At 53.0% G+C, this 14067-nt stretch overlaps 4 protein-coding genes across 4 annotated transcripts; 1 reads left to right on the forward strand and 3 right to left on the reverse strand.

Annotated features, from left to right (window-relative positions):
- Positions 1 to 408: 408 nt before the first annotated feature.
- On the forward strand, positions 409 to 2457 carry QC761_107740 (uncharacterized protein; the record flags this gene model as incomplete). Its single annotated transcript, XM_062874048.1, has 1 exon — positions 409 to 2457. One exon carries the CDS (start codon positions 409 to 411, stop codon positions 2455 to 2457), a length of 2049 nt encoding a protein of 682 aa, XP_062737154.1.
- Positions 2458 to 3071: 614 nt separating this feature from the next.
- Positions 3072 to 5409, reverse strand: QC761_107750 (uncharacterized protein; the record flags this gene model as incomplete). Its single annotated transcript, XM_062874049.1, has 4 exons — positions 3072 to 3373; positions 3441 to 4475; positions 4555 to 4934; positions 5027 to 5409. The coding sequence occupies 4 exons, from the start codon at positions 5407 to 5409 to the stop codon at positions 3072 to 3074; spliced, it is 2100 nt and encodes a 699-aa protein (XP_062737155.1).
- A 3647-nt stretch (positions 5410 to 9056) lies between these two features.
- QC761_107760 (uncharacterized protein) lies at positions 9057 to 10628 on the reverse strand (the record flags this gene model as incomplete). The annotated part of the gene is made up of 2 exons (XM_062874050.1): positions 9057 to 10286; positions 10355 to 10628. 2 exons carry the CDS (start codon positions 10626 to 10628, stop codon positions 9427 to 9429), a joined length of 1134 nt encoding a protein of 377 aa, XP_062737156.1. The 3' UTR covers positions 9057 to 9426.
- A 659-nt stretch (positions 10629 to 11287) lies between these two features.
- On the reverse strand, positions 11288 to 13739 carry QC761_107770 (uncharacterized protein; the record flags this gene model as incomplete). The annotated part of the gene is made up of 3 exons (XM_062874051.1): positions 11288 to 12281; positions 12339 to 12559; positions 12615 to 13739. The coding sequence occupies 3 exons, from the start codon at positions 13737 to 13739 to the stop codon at positions 11288 to 11290; spliced, it is 2340 nt and encodes a 779-aa protein (XP_062737157.1).
- Between the last annotated feature and the right edge of the window lie 328 nt (positions 13740 to 14067).

Raw genomic sequence — 14067 nt, forward strand, 5'->3', positions numbered from 1 at the left:
TGGCGGGGGTCAGGGCCCACTGTCGTTGGGCTGTAGGGCCCTCCCCGCACTCTCCAGCCCTGTTGCAAGTCCCTGAAACTGCTTGGCAGCGTTCTCACATTTTATGATGGGTTTCATGGGAATGCATCGCTGTTAGACGTCGACGAGTCATAGAGAAAACAGTGACATGATCACCTGCCTAGCGCATGTTTTCTGTTTCCTGCAAGCTGCTCAGATGACAGTTCGGTGACGAGTGTAAGGCCCGAAGGATGCATTTGCCCAGCAGAATCACAAGCACCAAGACGGGAAGCCCTTCTTTATCTCGCCGGCACGCCAAGATCCGATGGGACCGCTTGTGAGACATTGTACGCCGGCTTGTCGGCGTCCGTCTCTCATAAACATGGCAGTTTCCTATCCAGCAGCAATATCATGAAGTGCTCACCACAGTCTGCTTCTGGCTCAGATACCAGCAACATGAGGGACATCACCGAACTGCCGCATGACCTCTTTCTCATTGTCATATCTCACCTCTCACCGCGAACCTGCGTGCGATGTCGCTCCGTTTCCCGCCGATGGCACCACGCCTTTACCGACGAGGCCAACTGCCTCCTGCTCCTACGGTGGAATTTCCCACGATGTCGTGAGATGCGTCTGGCGGCGCTCCTATCCTCACCCGCCCCTCAGAAATCAGCAGACAACCTCCCTCCCAACCTCAAGGCTGAATTGGTCCAGTTTGCCCAAGTACGCCGCGTTTGGTCGTCCACCTTTGCCCATGTCGCTCGACGGTACCACCACCTCAACCGGGCCACAGCCCGAGTGGTGGAAAAACTAGACATGGCACCCTCCCAAAACAACCTCTTCTCCTTTTGGGGTGTGGCCCCCTGGAACCGCTATCTCCGTCTACACGAAAAGACAGCCAGCTTCCACTACCCCGACCCATCATGGTGGTACAGTCAGGAGGACGGCGTGCTGGTCTACCCTGCCACCCGGCCAGAACGGGACTCACCACCGCTTGAAACAACAGGGCACATCTACCACATAGTTGACCTATCCACCAAACGAGAATTCCCCGTCCCGTTCGACGTTAGACAAAAACACATCCGTCGAGTAAGACTAGCCCAGGGAGTTTTGGTCTTTGAATGGGCCGAAGTCCTACCCTACCATCAACTCAACGACCGCGAGGTAGTCCACAGGCATTATGTCTCCATCTTTGACGTTCTCCGTCATCCATCCATCACCACCACACACTGCACCTGGTCCATAACCTTCCGCTCAGAGTTCAAACTCCACTTCCTCGGCCTCCCCCTCAACCGCTCCGACCGCTTCTTCTCAGCTCACACAGCAACCCACTACGCGGTCTACTTTTGGCAACCAAACCGCTCGCTTTATCAAGACGACCCGATAGAACAGCTAGCAGTGTGGGACATTTCTTCCCCATCTCCCTACCGACCATCAGAAGACCCAAAAGGGAGGAAACGTCCCAGCGTGGAACGGACACCTTCTCTCCCGACGGGTCTATGGAGCGGTAAATCATCTTCTTCTACCGCCACAACACGCAGCCCCCCGCAGGCAGACGTGTCAAACGACGCCGCCTCCTCCTCAGACATGGAACAACCCCGCCGCCGGCTTTCGGCCTCACAAACCACCACCGCCCCCGGCCCGTTTGTTATCAGGCGTATAGCCTGGCCCCAACTAGACTTTTACGGCCTGCGACAACGAGCCACGCCCCAGCTGAGGAGCTTGTCGCTGGATGGGAAGAATCTGTATTTCATCGAGGAGGAGCACAGGTGGGCGGATGGGCAGCACTCTAGTCTTTCTCCTCCGAGAGTGCACCTTGTTCGGTCGACTGGTATACCGATTATTCCTTTTGATGATCAGGACGACTCTTCCCAGGGTCAGGGTCATGTGGTGCAAGGCCCGGTGTTTCTTGATAGTTGTGGGGCGGATGGGGATGTGAACATGAATTTTTGTCGAAGGGTGGCTCCCGCAAGTTCGGTGAGCTTGTGGCCGCCGCCTAGCATTGGGGGTTTGAACGCGGCGAGGGGGAGGGGTTTGATTGAACAATTACGGCCCCGGGAGAAGAAGGAGGAAACGTCGGAGTGGAGCGGGATAGCAAAGCATTTGGCGCCGTGCTGGAGGCATGAGGATTTTCCTTATTTGACGGTTTCTGAGATGGTCGATGGGGAGGCTGGGGTTAGGGTGAGCGCGAGGCATTGTTTTATGCTGGAGACATTGAGTGTGCATGTCAGGCCGAGGTTGACGGTTGGAGGCGAGGGGTTGGAGGAGGGGAAAGGGAAGGTGGACAGGGAGGAGATTGTGAGGAGGACGAGTGTGAAGGAGTTTGGGGTTACGAGGGGGGATAAGGGGGAGGAGGTCAATATGTGGGGGGAGTTGCTTGCAAAGGGGCATATCAGTGGGGATGAGAGGTGGGTTGTTGGGGAGGATGAGCAAGGGTTGATAACGGTGTTGAGGTTCTAGGTGAGTGATAGGGTCTGCACTGGCAAATTTGGGATGAGCTGATTCTTTGGTTCTATTATCATCATAACATGACGTGTGTGTGGATAAAGCCTAGGTGGCTTTGAAATCGATCGGCTGTTGTTGGGCTTTGCCAGCATTCAGGGGCTGTTCAGGGGTTCAGCACGACTTCCAAAGAGCAAACACAAACAGCCGCAATTAAAATCCCAATGCAATAAGCTTTATCTCATATTGTACAATGGTATCAATAAAAGTAAAAAGAATAAATGAACATGTTTCTCGAAAGAAAAAAAGAAAAGTATCCATCCCACAATTCCCCATCCACCCTTCGTTTTGTGTGTGCGCGTGATGATGACAATGATGATCAACAAAAACAAAACGCCTGCTTCGCCCCCTATTCTTCAAAAAACACGGCGGGAACGAAAAGCAAAAACACCCCATACGCCTTTTTAGTCAAAGAATACAGGTTCCAACCTCTCTCGTGTAAAATCGTCATCTTTAACGATCAACCAACCAACACCGCGCGCCACCCCCTCCCTATCAATGCAGGACAACATCCATCCGGCCTTGCGGCAGCCTCCTCTCTCTCTCCCTGATAATATGACCTCACCCAAAAATTATGACGCAGCAGCAGCAGGCACCTGCAAGAACCGGTCATAATACGTGTCCAGCCACTTGGCCGCCTCCTCACCCGCATCGTCAATACTGCTGTCCCACCTCCCAATCGACCCTACGTACCCATCTGGTCTGACATTGACAATGGCCACCTCCCCGGGCCCGAGACTGCCGAGCCACTTGTTGGTGCAGAGCGTGCCCCGAGTATCCTGCTCGGGAATGTCGTCCAGGTAGAAAGTCCACTTGCTGTCTTGCAAGAGGGCGGGCAAGTCGCTGACTTCGATTTCGGATTTGGGCATGGTTGCTATTATTTGCGGTCAGTATCGCTCAAAAAGAAGAGAAAAAAGAATTGCTGCGAGAGAAGAACTTACTGATCAAACCAAAAGTAAACAAATGGCTCACAGCCGTATACCTCTCCGGCCTGAGATAAATATCCTCCGGCGCCGGCACCCTCGGCTGCTTCGCATAGCTGACACTCGCCGCCGCACTCAACTGGTTCACCAGCGCATCCGGCGACGCAATCGCCTGGCAGAACGTCTCCAAGAAAATCCTCGACTGATGCACGTCCCACATCAAAAGATAAATCCTAAACTGCCCCAGCATCGGAATATCCAGCTGGATATCCACCGGGTTCGAGTCCAAATACCTCGTCACCTTCGCCGGCGGCAGCAAACACCCCGGCTTCGCCTCTCCCATCACCCAGCTGTGCGCTTCCACCATATTGATCGCATTCTCGCCGTACTCCGCACCAATCCCGCTAATAAACCTCACATTGGTCTTGAAGTTCTCCGCCAGCGCAACCGCATCACCGCCTGCGATTTGGTTCGCATGCTCGTAGTCAAAGTTGACCAAATCCAACGCAATCTTCCTTCTCTCCTCCTCATAACTAGCCAAAAGCGTCTGCTTCGCCAGCCCTCTCGACGCCAAGTTCAGCTTCCACGCCAGGTTCCACGCATCATGCATAGAGGTATTCATACCCTGCGCAGCCTTGGGTGAGTGGGTATGACTGGCATCTCCAGCCAAAAACGCCCTCAAGTGGTTATCGCAGAACCTGCTCGCAACCCTCTGACCGATTTGGTACCTACCAAACCATTCGATATACTTCCACCCAACCTCGAATGGCGCCATGATTTCTTTGGCACGCTGCATGACGAACTCTTGACCGAGCTGGTTCCGGTCGCCCTTAGGCCCGGCCTTCAGCTCGATGTAAAACCGTGTCATGTTACGTTCACGCGGAATGATCAGGATTGACCCATGTTCCTGGGAATACACCAATGTCTTGGACCAGATATCCGGGAAGTCGGTCTGCAGCTCTCCGTCGAGGACACCCCAGACCGAGGACTGCGACATGCCCACGGGCTTCGCATCAGGAATGCTCTTTCGAACCTTTGAATGCGCGCCATCGCCTATGAGAAGAGATATCACAGTCAGTTTTTCATCTGATGTTTTTGTAGACTCGGAAACAAGAAAAAGAAAGTCACCCACAGCCAACAAGATATTGTGTCAGCAGCGTCTTCCGGTCTTGTGTCACGTTCGCACGGCAATTGACCTGGAGCGGCCCACCCTTGCTGTCACAGACGCTATACGAGTCGAAAGCGTGATTCCTCCGCACTTCGACACCGCGCTTCTTCAGATCCTCAATAAACAGGGCCTCGACCATGCCCTGGTGCACCAAAAGAATATATGGGTCCAGCACATCAATCACGGGTGGGTAGTGGACTTCGCGGCCGAGTCGATGAAGGGGCTCCTCCGGTGTACTTCGCCAAAAGGCAATATCGTAGACTCGAACGCCGCGCTGGAGCAGGGGATCTGCCAGTCGCATCTGCCGGAAAGTCTCAATTGTTTTTGGTTGCAGGCCATCAGCTCTGGAGGGAGGTGTTAGGATTCATGAAACTTCCAATACGGCGCAACTCAACCCAGACAACAGGAAACAAGAATAACAAGGAATCAAACTTGCCTTCCCACTGGGGTTTGGTCAGCCCTGTCATCCACCACCTCTACCTTGATGCCCCAACGGCCCAGGTTGGTTGCCAGCATCAAGCCGGCCGGACCAGCACCGACAACGCACACCTGGCACTCAATGGCCGCCTCAGGCATGCTCCTCAGCAGGGAGAGGCGGTCGACACATTCGGCAGTCTCCATGCGGTCTTCACTGATTTGGTCCTCAGTGGGCTTCTCGAGAACAGCGGCGGGAGCCATGGCGGCTGGCGAACCGCTGGGGGGTTGGCTCGGGGGAGGAACGGACGGGGACAGGAAAAAGGGGGTCTGGCGGGGTGGTTGCAAAGGGCCTTCCGTCTTTAAACCGCTGGGAAGGTCGTTGCTGGGGGTTCCGAACACCATCCGAGAAAGGGAATCCGTCCTTGGGGACCCAATGTACAGCCGGCCGGGGGGGGAGGGGAGGGGGAGAGTTGACAGGTCTCGGTGACAGTAAAGTGGGACGGCGCTGACCGCACGCGAGGCGCAGGGTTGGCGGGGGATGGCGGGGGGAGGGAAGGATGGAGAGCACCGCAATAGGTGAAACGGAGTGTCTAGAAGGTAGTGGATCGAAATCGGATTGGACAGACAGACAGACAGATACCTGGGAGGCACTGATCGGGAGGGTTGGCTTGGGAATGGGCGGACCAGTCGGCTGGGACAGGATCTGGGTGGACAGTTGCAAAATTCGTTCGTTTCCAGATTCTCTGCAACGCTGTCTGTTGTGGGTGGTTCACAGTTTTCGTCGGGGTTGGGACGGAGAGAGTGCCACTGTCGGTTGTGTGCGTGTGTGGTCTTCTGTGGTGCATGTGGATGTAAGGCGAGGGCGAGGGCGAGGGCGAGGAGGTGATGGTGGGACGAGAGATCTGCAACAGCTAAGGTAAGGTAGAAGCTAGTGGATATCACGCCAGAGGGTGTTGCCCTGTTCTTGGGGTCTTGGACAGGCGTGTCTAGAGTTTGGAGGCCGTGATTCCTGTGCTCTCAGCCAGTTGGATCTTTAGGGAAGATGCGGAACAGAGACATGGCGTCGCCAATTCCTGTTGAGTTCGAGGTGGGAAGTTTTGGCTGGTGTGCGGATACCCGTTTGACATGCCATGTTGCGATGCAGCTTCCAGCATGGGTGGGCTGATTCAACACAGCGGATGATCTGATCTGGCCGCCGCGGCGCCCAAGGGGCTCTCATAAGCCCCTCTTGATTGGTTGACACCGCTGAGGCCCAGACCACTCGGCACGGAACCATGGGGCGAGCCCGCAAAAGACGCACAGGCCAGTCTGGCGCCACCCCTCCAGACCACCACCGCGGGGCACTGGGCTCCATCTAGAAGTTCCTCACAAACCGTTGCCAAGATATGGGAAAACTTTTGGTTATGAACAAGTCGATTTGACAATTGCATCTCAATTTTTCTTTTTGGTCATGACTTTTCCCTTGGTGTTTTTCACTCTTCCAGAACTTCTGGAGGGAAAAGTGCACTCCCCTCCCAATCCCAATCTGGCAGCCATCGACGTGTACGTTCCCCTCCCTCAGCAGATCAGAGCAGATCATCGTGTCACTTTGTTTGTAATCTGGATAGTGCTGTCGCAAACATCGTTCGATACCAAGACCCATTGACCTCCCCTCAATGGTGAGGCTCGGGGCTCCGAACTGACCGCTCTTCTTATCCCGAAATTCCCTTTCTAATATGCGTGCTATCCAATTGGCTCGCTCTCTCATTCAAAGCACAGAGAGAGATAAGCGAGTCATTCAAACCGAGACATTGGCATATCACTTTCTTCAACAACAGACAGGAGACTTGCATTCCTCAGCCTTGTTTGCAAAAGGTTGACTGCCTCTAAGCCGCTATCATAAAAACCCATGACTATAATAAACCCTCTAAAACTCCATAAACAGCGTGCTAATGATGAACAATGAACCCTGTTAACCCTGTTAACCCTGACCAGAACACTTCATCTCGATGCTTGTTTCTCCTTTTCCTATGCTGTCCACGCTCCATGCCATGCCATGTCGAGAGAAAGAAGAAAACGGAATGGGTATTTTGATGTGTCGTCAAATTGAAATGCGTAAAAGAAAAGAAAACAGGAGAGATTCCGTGTGCCTGTTGATATCAGAAGACAGAGTCAGGAGACAGAGTCAGGAATTCCATTTCATTAAAATCGAAGAAAAGGTTTTGGGGATAAAGATTTACCAGCAAGAGAAAAGAGACACTCCACTAGCCGAGGAAGTTGTCTTGGCCTCCCCCATCTTGAATTCCTTCTCCACTGCGGCTCTTGCAGGCCCTCATCTTCGTGTGTTGACGGTGTTCGGGATGCTGTCTGGGATCGTGCTGAGATCGAGTGCTTGAAACGATCATCAAAGGATCGTGACGCTCATAAAAAAGAGCAGGGACATCATTTGTTTTTGTGATTTTCATTTTTATCGCAATGAGAAGAGACCGAAAAGGAGGTAGACGCGCTGAAAGGCAAGACTGGGTATCAGAAGCAGTTGGTCAGCTGTTGGTCCGTGATGTTGTTTTGGTGGGTAAGGGGTGATGGGCTGACTTACACCGGATCTAAGCTTTCCTAATCGGGAAGCAGGCCGCATCCTGGGGCCAGTCGACGTCGATGTGCAATCTGCATCTTTTTTCTTTTTTGTGTATGTAGATGTTAGCAACACAACATGTCTTTATGTGTGATGTTGTTTTATTTATACCTTTTATTCATCATGAAATGTTTGACGAGGTCCTCAGAACCGATTAGGCCTCAGAATCATAGCTGATAAATTCATTATCAGAGTTGACATCAAAGACTTGAAGCAAGGCTTTCTTGTTAGAGCGATGCTGCTTGCGAGTCTTCGTCTTCTGCTTGACAAGGAGCTTGCTACAGCCTGACCAGCCCACGTTGGCCTCAGCCTTGGTCATGACGATGCTGTCAACCTCATCATCGTGATGAAGGTTCTGGCTAGCTGGGCCAGCGAAGAAAAGAGTGCTGTTGACGGTCATGGTGTTCATACTGTTGTCCTTGCTCCTAGGTGGTTTGTTTACTTGATCTAGAGGCCTGGAAGGAGACTGAAAACGATACTAGTGATGGATGAAGCTGAAGAGGTAGGAATCTGGAGATATTTGCTGAAGGCGTAGCGAGGTGAGACTGTCAAGATCAAGGAGGAGGATGAGGTTTTGGGTGTAGAAGGAAAAGACAAGTCCAGGCCGGAAAAAACAACACTGGAATATATAGGTAGATATTTCCAGCTGTCACAACTGCCTCGTTTTAGCTTCCCATTGTCCTGGCCACGTGTGAGCACTATCTGCGTGACTGTCCCTGTTACGACTGCTAAGATCAACTTCAGACGGTGAAGACATTAGCCAGAAGGTGCTAGTCACCGAGTCAACAAAGGAGCGTCTGATCTTGATATTAGACAGGTGTACGCATTATGGTCCTATAAAGCAGCTTGGGTGGGCTTTCCCTCAATAAATATGTGGGCCTTTCCATCAAGTCTATCGCCTCCTGCTGTACGTCCGTAAACTCATGATAATCGTTGCCTGAAATAAAGGGTCACCGTGTTTTAGAAGTTCAGATGATTACGAAAGGCAGTCACGGTGAGCACGCAAAAAACAATAAAACCTGAAGCAAGTTGAATAGAACAATAGCAAGAATACGTTGTCACAGGCAGGACTGACTCCGCTATCTAGTAGCATAGCGAACTGCTATTACAGGCGGTTGGTATTTATCCGAGGTCTTCGTTGTGAATTCACACTCCCACGGGTGTTTTGCTTATGGATTCTTCCTCTCAAGAGCCTCTTCAGGTTACACTTGTTTCAGCTAGCAAAATCAGCCACCAAGAGCATCTTTCTAGACGATGTGCAGTTTTAGACAGCTCGATATAGTTCACGATGTTGAATTCCATGTCACATTGGCCCACTGGAATGGATATCAAAGCTCTGGAATGCACCCTACATTCCTCGCTAACCATATCCAACTACCGGTAGACGGCCCGTCCCGTTACCAAGACGTTGGGCCCTCAAGGAACGGGCCCCAGATTCGGCATCCTCGGGAATCACAGGCTGTCTTTGAAACGCCTTAGGATATCAAGTCAAAATTTTCAGTAGCACAAGTAAGAAAACACTGTCACAAATTTCCTCGTGCCATGTTCTCGGTCACGTTTCTCCTGTCCTACATGATTATTGCCGAACAAAGCCCTCGGTCCTGTGAGTCAACCTTGACAAACACTCCTGCCTTTCAATACCTGAAACCACCAGGCTGGCAGCTTCCGAAAAAAAAAAAAGAAAAAAAAAAACAAGTTCCGCTGCGTGCTTGTTTCAAGTCAACAAAGAGTTTTACCCCTGAGATTAGGTACTCCGCTACTATCAACGTCACCCACCCCCATCGCCAGAGCAACCACTTCCCCCTACCTTACTCAACAAGCACCGTACTCTCACCAACCCCCTTCTCCTCCTTCTTCTCTTTCTCCTCATAAAACTTCTCCACATCCTCCACCACCTTCCTCCCCCTAAACTGCTTCATAATCCCCACTCCCTTCACCCTCAACCGACCCGCATACCACCCCGGCAAGCCCCCCAGAAAAGGCAGCATATTCCCCATCTTTGGCAAAATAACCTGACCGCTCTCCCCCTTGAGCACCTGCCTCACAACCGCCTCAGCCACACTCCCCGGCTCCAGCGCCGGCAGCAAAAACGGACTATCATTATGATACCCCTCAAACAGCGCAGTCTTGGTATACCCCTGATTAACAACCACAGTCCTAACCCTCTCCGCCCCGTAAGTAGTCTTAATCTCAGCCGTCAACCCCTCATGGAAACTCTGCGCCGCCGCTTTTGAGGCTGCATAGTCAACCATATTCGGCACGCTCACCCAAGCAGCAAAACTCGCCACCGTCACTACCATCCCGTGGTTCTTCTCGATCATGTAAGGCAAAAACTCGCGGACGGTGGAGTAGTGGGAGAAGTGGTTCACGTCAAAGGTGAATTGCACGTCGCGCGGGGTGGAGGCGAGGATGGACTTGTTTTGGACGACGCCGGCGTTGTTGATGAGAACGGTGGGGTTGCCGACCTGGGCGCGGATAAGGGAGGCGACGTGGGCGATGGAGGAGGGGGAGGTGAGGTCGCATTTGAAGTAGGTTACCGTGGGGCCGGGGTGGAAGGTGAGGGGTTGGATGTCGAGGACGACGGTTTTGATGGAGCGTTCGGCCAGGAGTTGGACGATTAGGCCGCCTATGCCGCCGGAGCCGCCGGTTACGACGACGATTTCTTTGCCTTTTGTTTTTGGAGGGAGTATGTTAGGTGATGTTGATTAGGGGCGGGGGCGCGGAAGGGGAGCATACCAGTCCAGTCGTACTTGTCGTCTACCCAGCTGTTGTTCACCTTTCTCGTCAACCAGCTGTTTCCCCAACCTAGCAGGCTCAAGATGAGCAGCTTTCTGACTCTGGCAAATGCGGTCGGGTGCAAGATGGTGAGATCCTGGCCTTGCTTGGTGTATTTTGCCAGCAGGAACAGTGGCAGCAGGATCTTGGGGTTGAAGGCTGTGTTCTTGATCAGGGAGATCAAAGCATCGCCTTTGAACCCCTCGCGGGGGAGCATGCCGGTGTGGAAGGGCATTTTGTCACTTTGTTGATGATGGTAGCGACGGTGAAGATGAGGGTGTGGAGGGTTGGATTAATGTGTGCCTGGGATGGGGGCTCCTCTCCTTTCATAGAGGTATCATCCCACACAGCTCCAAGGTTCAGCTCACCACCCCTTGTCTATGTATTCATTGCCAAGATTCTACGTTGGGTATAGCACGGCGATCGAAATGCGGGGGAGGAGATAGCCTGCCGAGGTTCACGCTTTCTTTCTCCTCCCGCTCGTGTGGTGACCCCCTGGTAAAATGCGGGGAAACTCCAGTTTGGAGGTTTCTAAAACCTGGGGAAGAAGGTTCGTTTTGGTCCCAAAGGGGTAAAAGGTGGAATGTTGGTGGGTTTGTTCTTTGTTTCACTTTGGGACAGCTTGTGGAAGCACACTCAGACGGCCATGTTTAGGTTACGCCTTCATTCAGCCACACCGAAGGTTACCACAGCCATGTGAATGTGATAGCTACTCGGACCGGGGTTGGGAACCGGGATTCGTTGTACCTGTTCAATGTTGCGGCATGGCTTCACATCTTATATACAAAGTTATAGCCAAGTCCCGATGATGACTATGACTTGTCCCAACTAGGTCGCAGGTAGGTGGGTAGCTGACCTACCGAGTTGAAACTAGCTCTCCACTCCAAAACCACCCTATTGCTTAGCCACAATCCGTCTCAGCTCCGACCTCAATCCCGCAACCTCATCGCTGACCCCCTTTGAACTCTTGAGCGTAAACACGGCCGCCCTTTGGGCAATATCAATCAACTCCTCCACCTCCCCACCCCTTGCCAACCCAGCAATCAACACACCAGTAAACGTATCCCCGATGCCATTCACGCTCACAATATCCTCCTCCTTGACCCTTTCCGCCGCCGGGAACATCCTCATGTAAACCCCCCCAACACTAGGATGGTCACTCAAGGTCCTGCTCACAACCCACCGGGCATGCTCAGGGTCTCTAATCCTAGGATCGCCCTTTTCCAACAAAGTCGTGAGCAGCACTCCGCTGGAACCGAGCTTGGTGATGATGGTTGGGATATAAGGCAGGAGATTCACGCTCTGCACCGGAATACCCGCGTCCGTGGCAGCAGCACCAGCAATATCAACAAACTGCTCCCTAGCCCCGCGCATGATGCCAAACGCGTCGATGATGGGGAACCAGTTGTGCGTATCGAGGTACCCGTTCTCGTTGGCGGCTTCATACATGGCCAGTAGTTCGTATTGGTTGGGAGTGGAGAGATGGACGCTCGGGCGAGGGAAAAGACCCAGTTCTGGCTTCTTGTGGTGGTTTTTCAGTTTGGGGAATAACCTCGCTGCTTTGGCGGCCGAGACTGGTTCAAAAGCGATTTTGGCGTTGTACTTATGGCCGGCCTGGATCCAGGTCTGGATGTCATGTTCAGCCCAGTTGGCGTCGACGACCATCCACTTTGGCTTGGAGGCGTTGACGGCTGAGTTCCAGTAGTTGGGGAAGGAGTGGGTGGAGATGATAGCCATGTCGGCCATGGCGAGGACCAGGGACTTGTGGGCGTCGTTGACGGCCACGTATTGGGCTGTTCGCGCGGAGGGGTACTCGTGGCCGAGGACGCGGATGTAGGAGGTGTCTAGGCCGGCAGCAGAAAGGGAGGAGAGGATAGTTGATCCGGCACTAGAATCAGGATTAACAACCGTACTAGTAGGTGAATTAAGTTGAGAGTAGGCTTACATGTCATCGCCAACCATACTGCAGAGCCGGACATTGTTCTCCTCGCTCACCTTGTGGGCGGCAATGGCAATGTTATGACCCACACCGCCCACAGACTGACTGATGGAAGCTGGGTTGGATGTGTTGAGCGCCGGCGAAACCGTCTTTCCGCCACCTGAATAGTCACAGTTCAAGTCAAGAGCGACTGACCCAGCAACGAGAATGTCCACAGTATGATCAGCCTAGTTCAAGTCAGTCAGTTCTTTTCAATCCATCCCTGATGCCTTAGTTACTTGCCTTTGGCTTCTCCACCCTAGGCTTGGTCTCGGCCTTGGAAAAAGTAGGCTGCTGCGTAACTGTCGCATTGCTTGCTGAAGCCATCCCAACCGTGACCGGGTTGCCATCCACCAGCTTGGAGAACTCAACCGCAATCTTGGCCGCTCTGGCCACATTGTCCCTCACCAGCGCCTTATTCGCAATCACACTCCTCCCATCAGTCAACTCCCTGATCCTCTTCAACACGAACGGAGTATTCTCATTCCCCGGCGCCTTCTCCTCCGCCTCCTTCACAGCAATCCTAATCACCTCCTCCATCTCCGACCTCGGGATCTCAAACTCCTTCGGCAGCGGGTTCACGAACAACATTCCCGTCTCAATATCATACTTCTCCTGAGCCAAAAGGATGGCCGCAGCCTCCTTCTCATCCCTCACCACAGCCGGACTTTTGACCCCGCTCTCCCTCGCCCAAAAAGCCGGGAAATCCACCTCTTTTTGGTCCTTGCCGTCAGCAAAAGTAGCCACCAGCACCCCCTGCGTCTCCAAAACCTCAAGCGTCTTTGGAATGTCCAAAAACCCCTTCACACCACTGCTCACAACCGCCACCCTCGTCCTCCCCAACTCTGTCAAGTCGGCAGAGATATCCATCGTGTTCTCCCCGCCCTGATGAACACCACCCAATCCGCCCGTTCCAAACACCCTGATCCCCGCCTGTCGAGCGAGAATCATGGTTCCGGCAATGGTGGTTCCACCGTGGATCTTGTTGCCGCAGATACCCTGACCGATGAGATAGGCGAGGTCACGGCGGGAGACCTTTTTGGCGCCCTGGTCGCACATGGTGGTGATCTCTTCTGGGGTGAGGCCTACGGTGGCTTGTCCGGCGTAGATGCCGCATACGGCGGGGATGGCGCCGTGGTCGCGAACAATTTGCTCGAGGTTGAGGTCATTGCCTACGGCGCCGTGGGTGTAGATTGTTGATTCGAGGGCTACGAGGGGGGTGTTGGATCTGACGGCGGAGGAGACTTCGGGGTGGATTCTGAGCCAGGAGTGGGAGGGGGTGGAGGAGATGAGGTAGGGCCGGCGGGAGGGCATCGACAGGAGGGGTCGTTTGGGGAGGAGTTTGGAGAGGGGGCGGGTGAGTGCCATTTTGAGTACCTAGGAGTGAGCTGAAGAAGGTAGGCTAGCTTGGAGGGGCCTCCCTGCTGCCTATAAATCCAAAGTAAGAAAAGCTACTATGAGAACAATGAATGAGCCAAGTGAAATGAAAATGGTTTATATTCAACCTAGAATGCAAAAAGCTGTCAAGAAAATCGTTGTATTTGGCTCATCAAAGAAACTGTTGTGAGAGGTTATGTGAGGTGAGAGCAGCTTCAAAGACAGTGGAGAACCTAGTCATGGTTAGACAGGGGTAGCTTTGGCCAATGAGAAGCTGCATTTGCTAACAGATCTGTTGCATGTGTATGTTCTGATGGCG

Source organism: Podospora bellae-mahoneyi (genome assembly GCF_035222275.1).
Source record: "Podospora bellae-mahoneyi strain CBS 112042 chromosome 1 map unlocalized CBS112042p_1, whole genome shotgun sequence".
Lineage (NCBI taxonomy): Eukaryota > Fungi > Ascomycota > Sordariomycetes > Sordariales > Podosporaceae > Podospora > Podospora bellae-mahoneyi.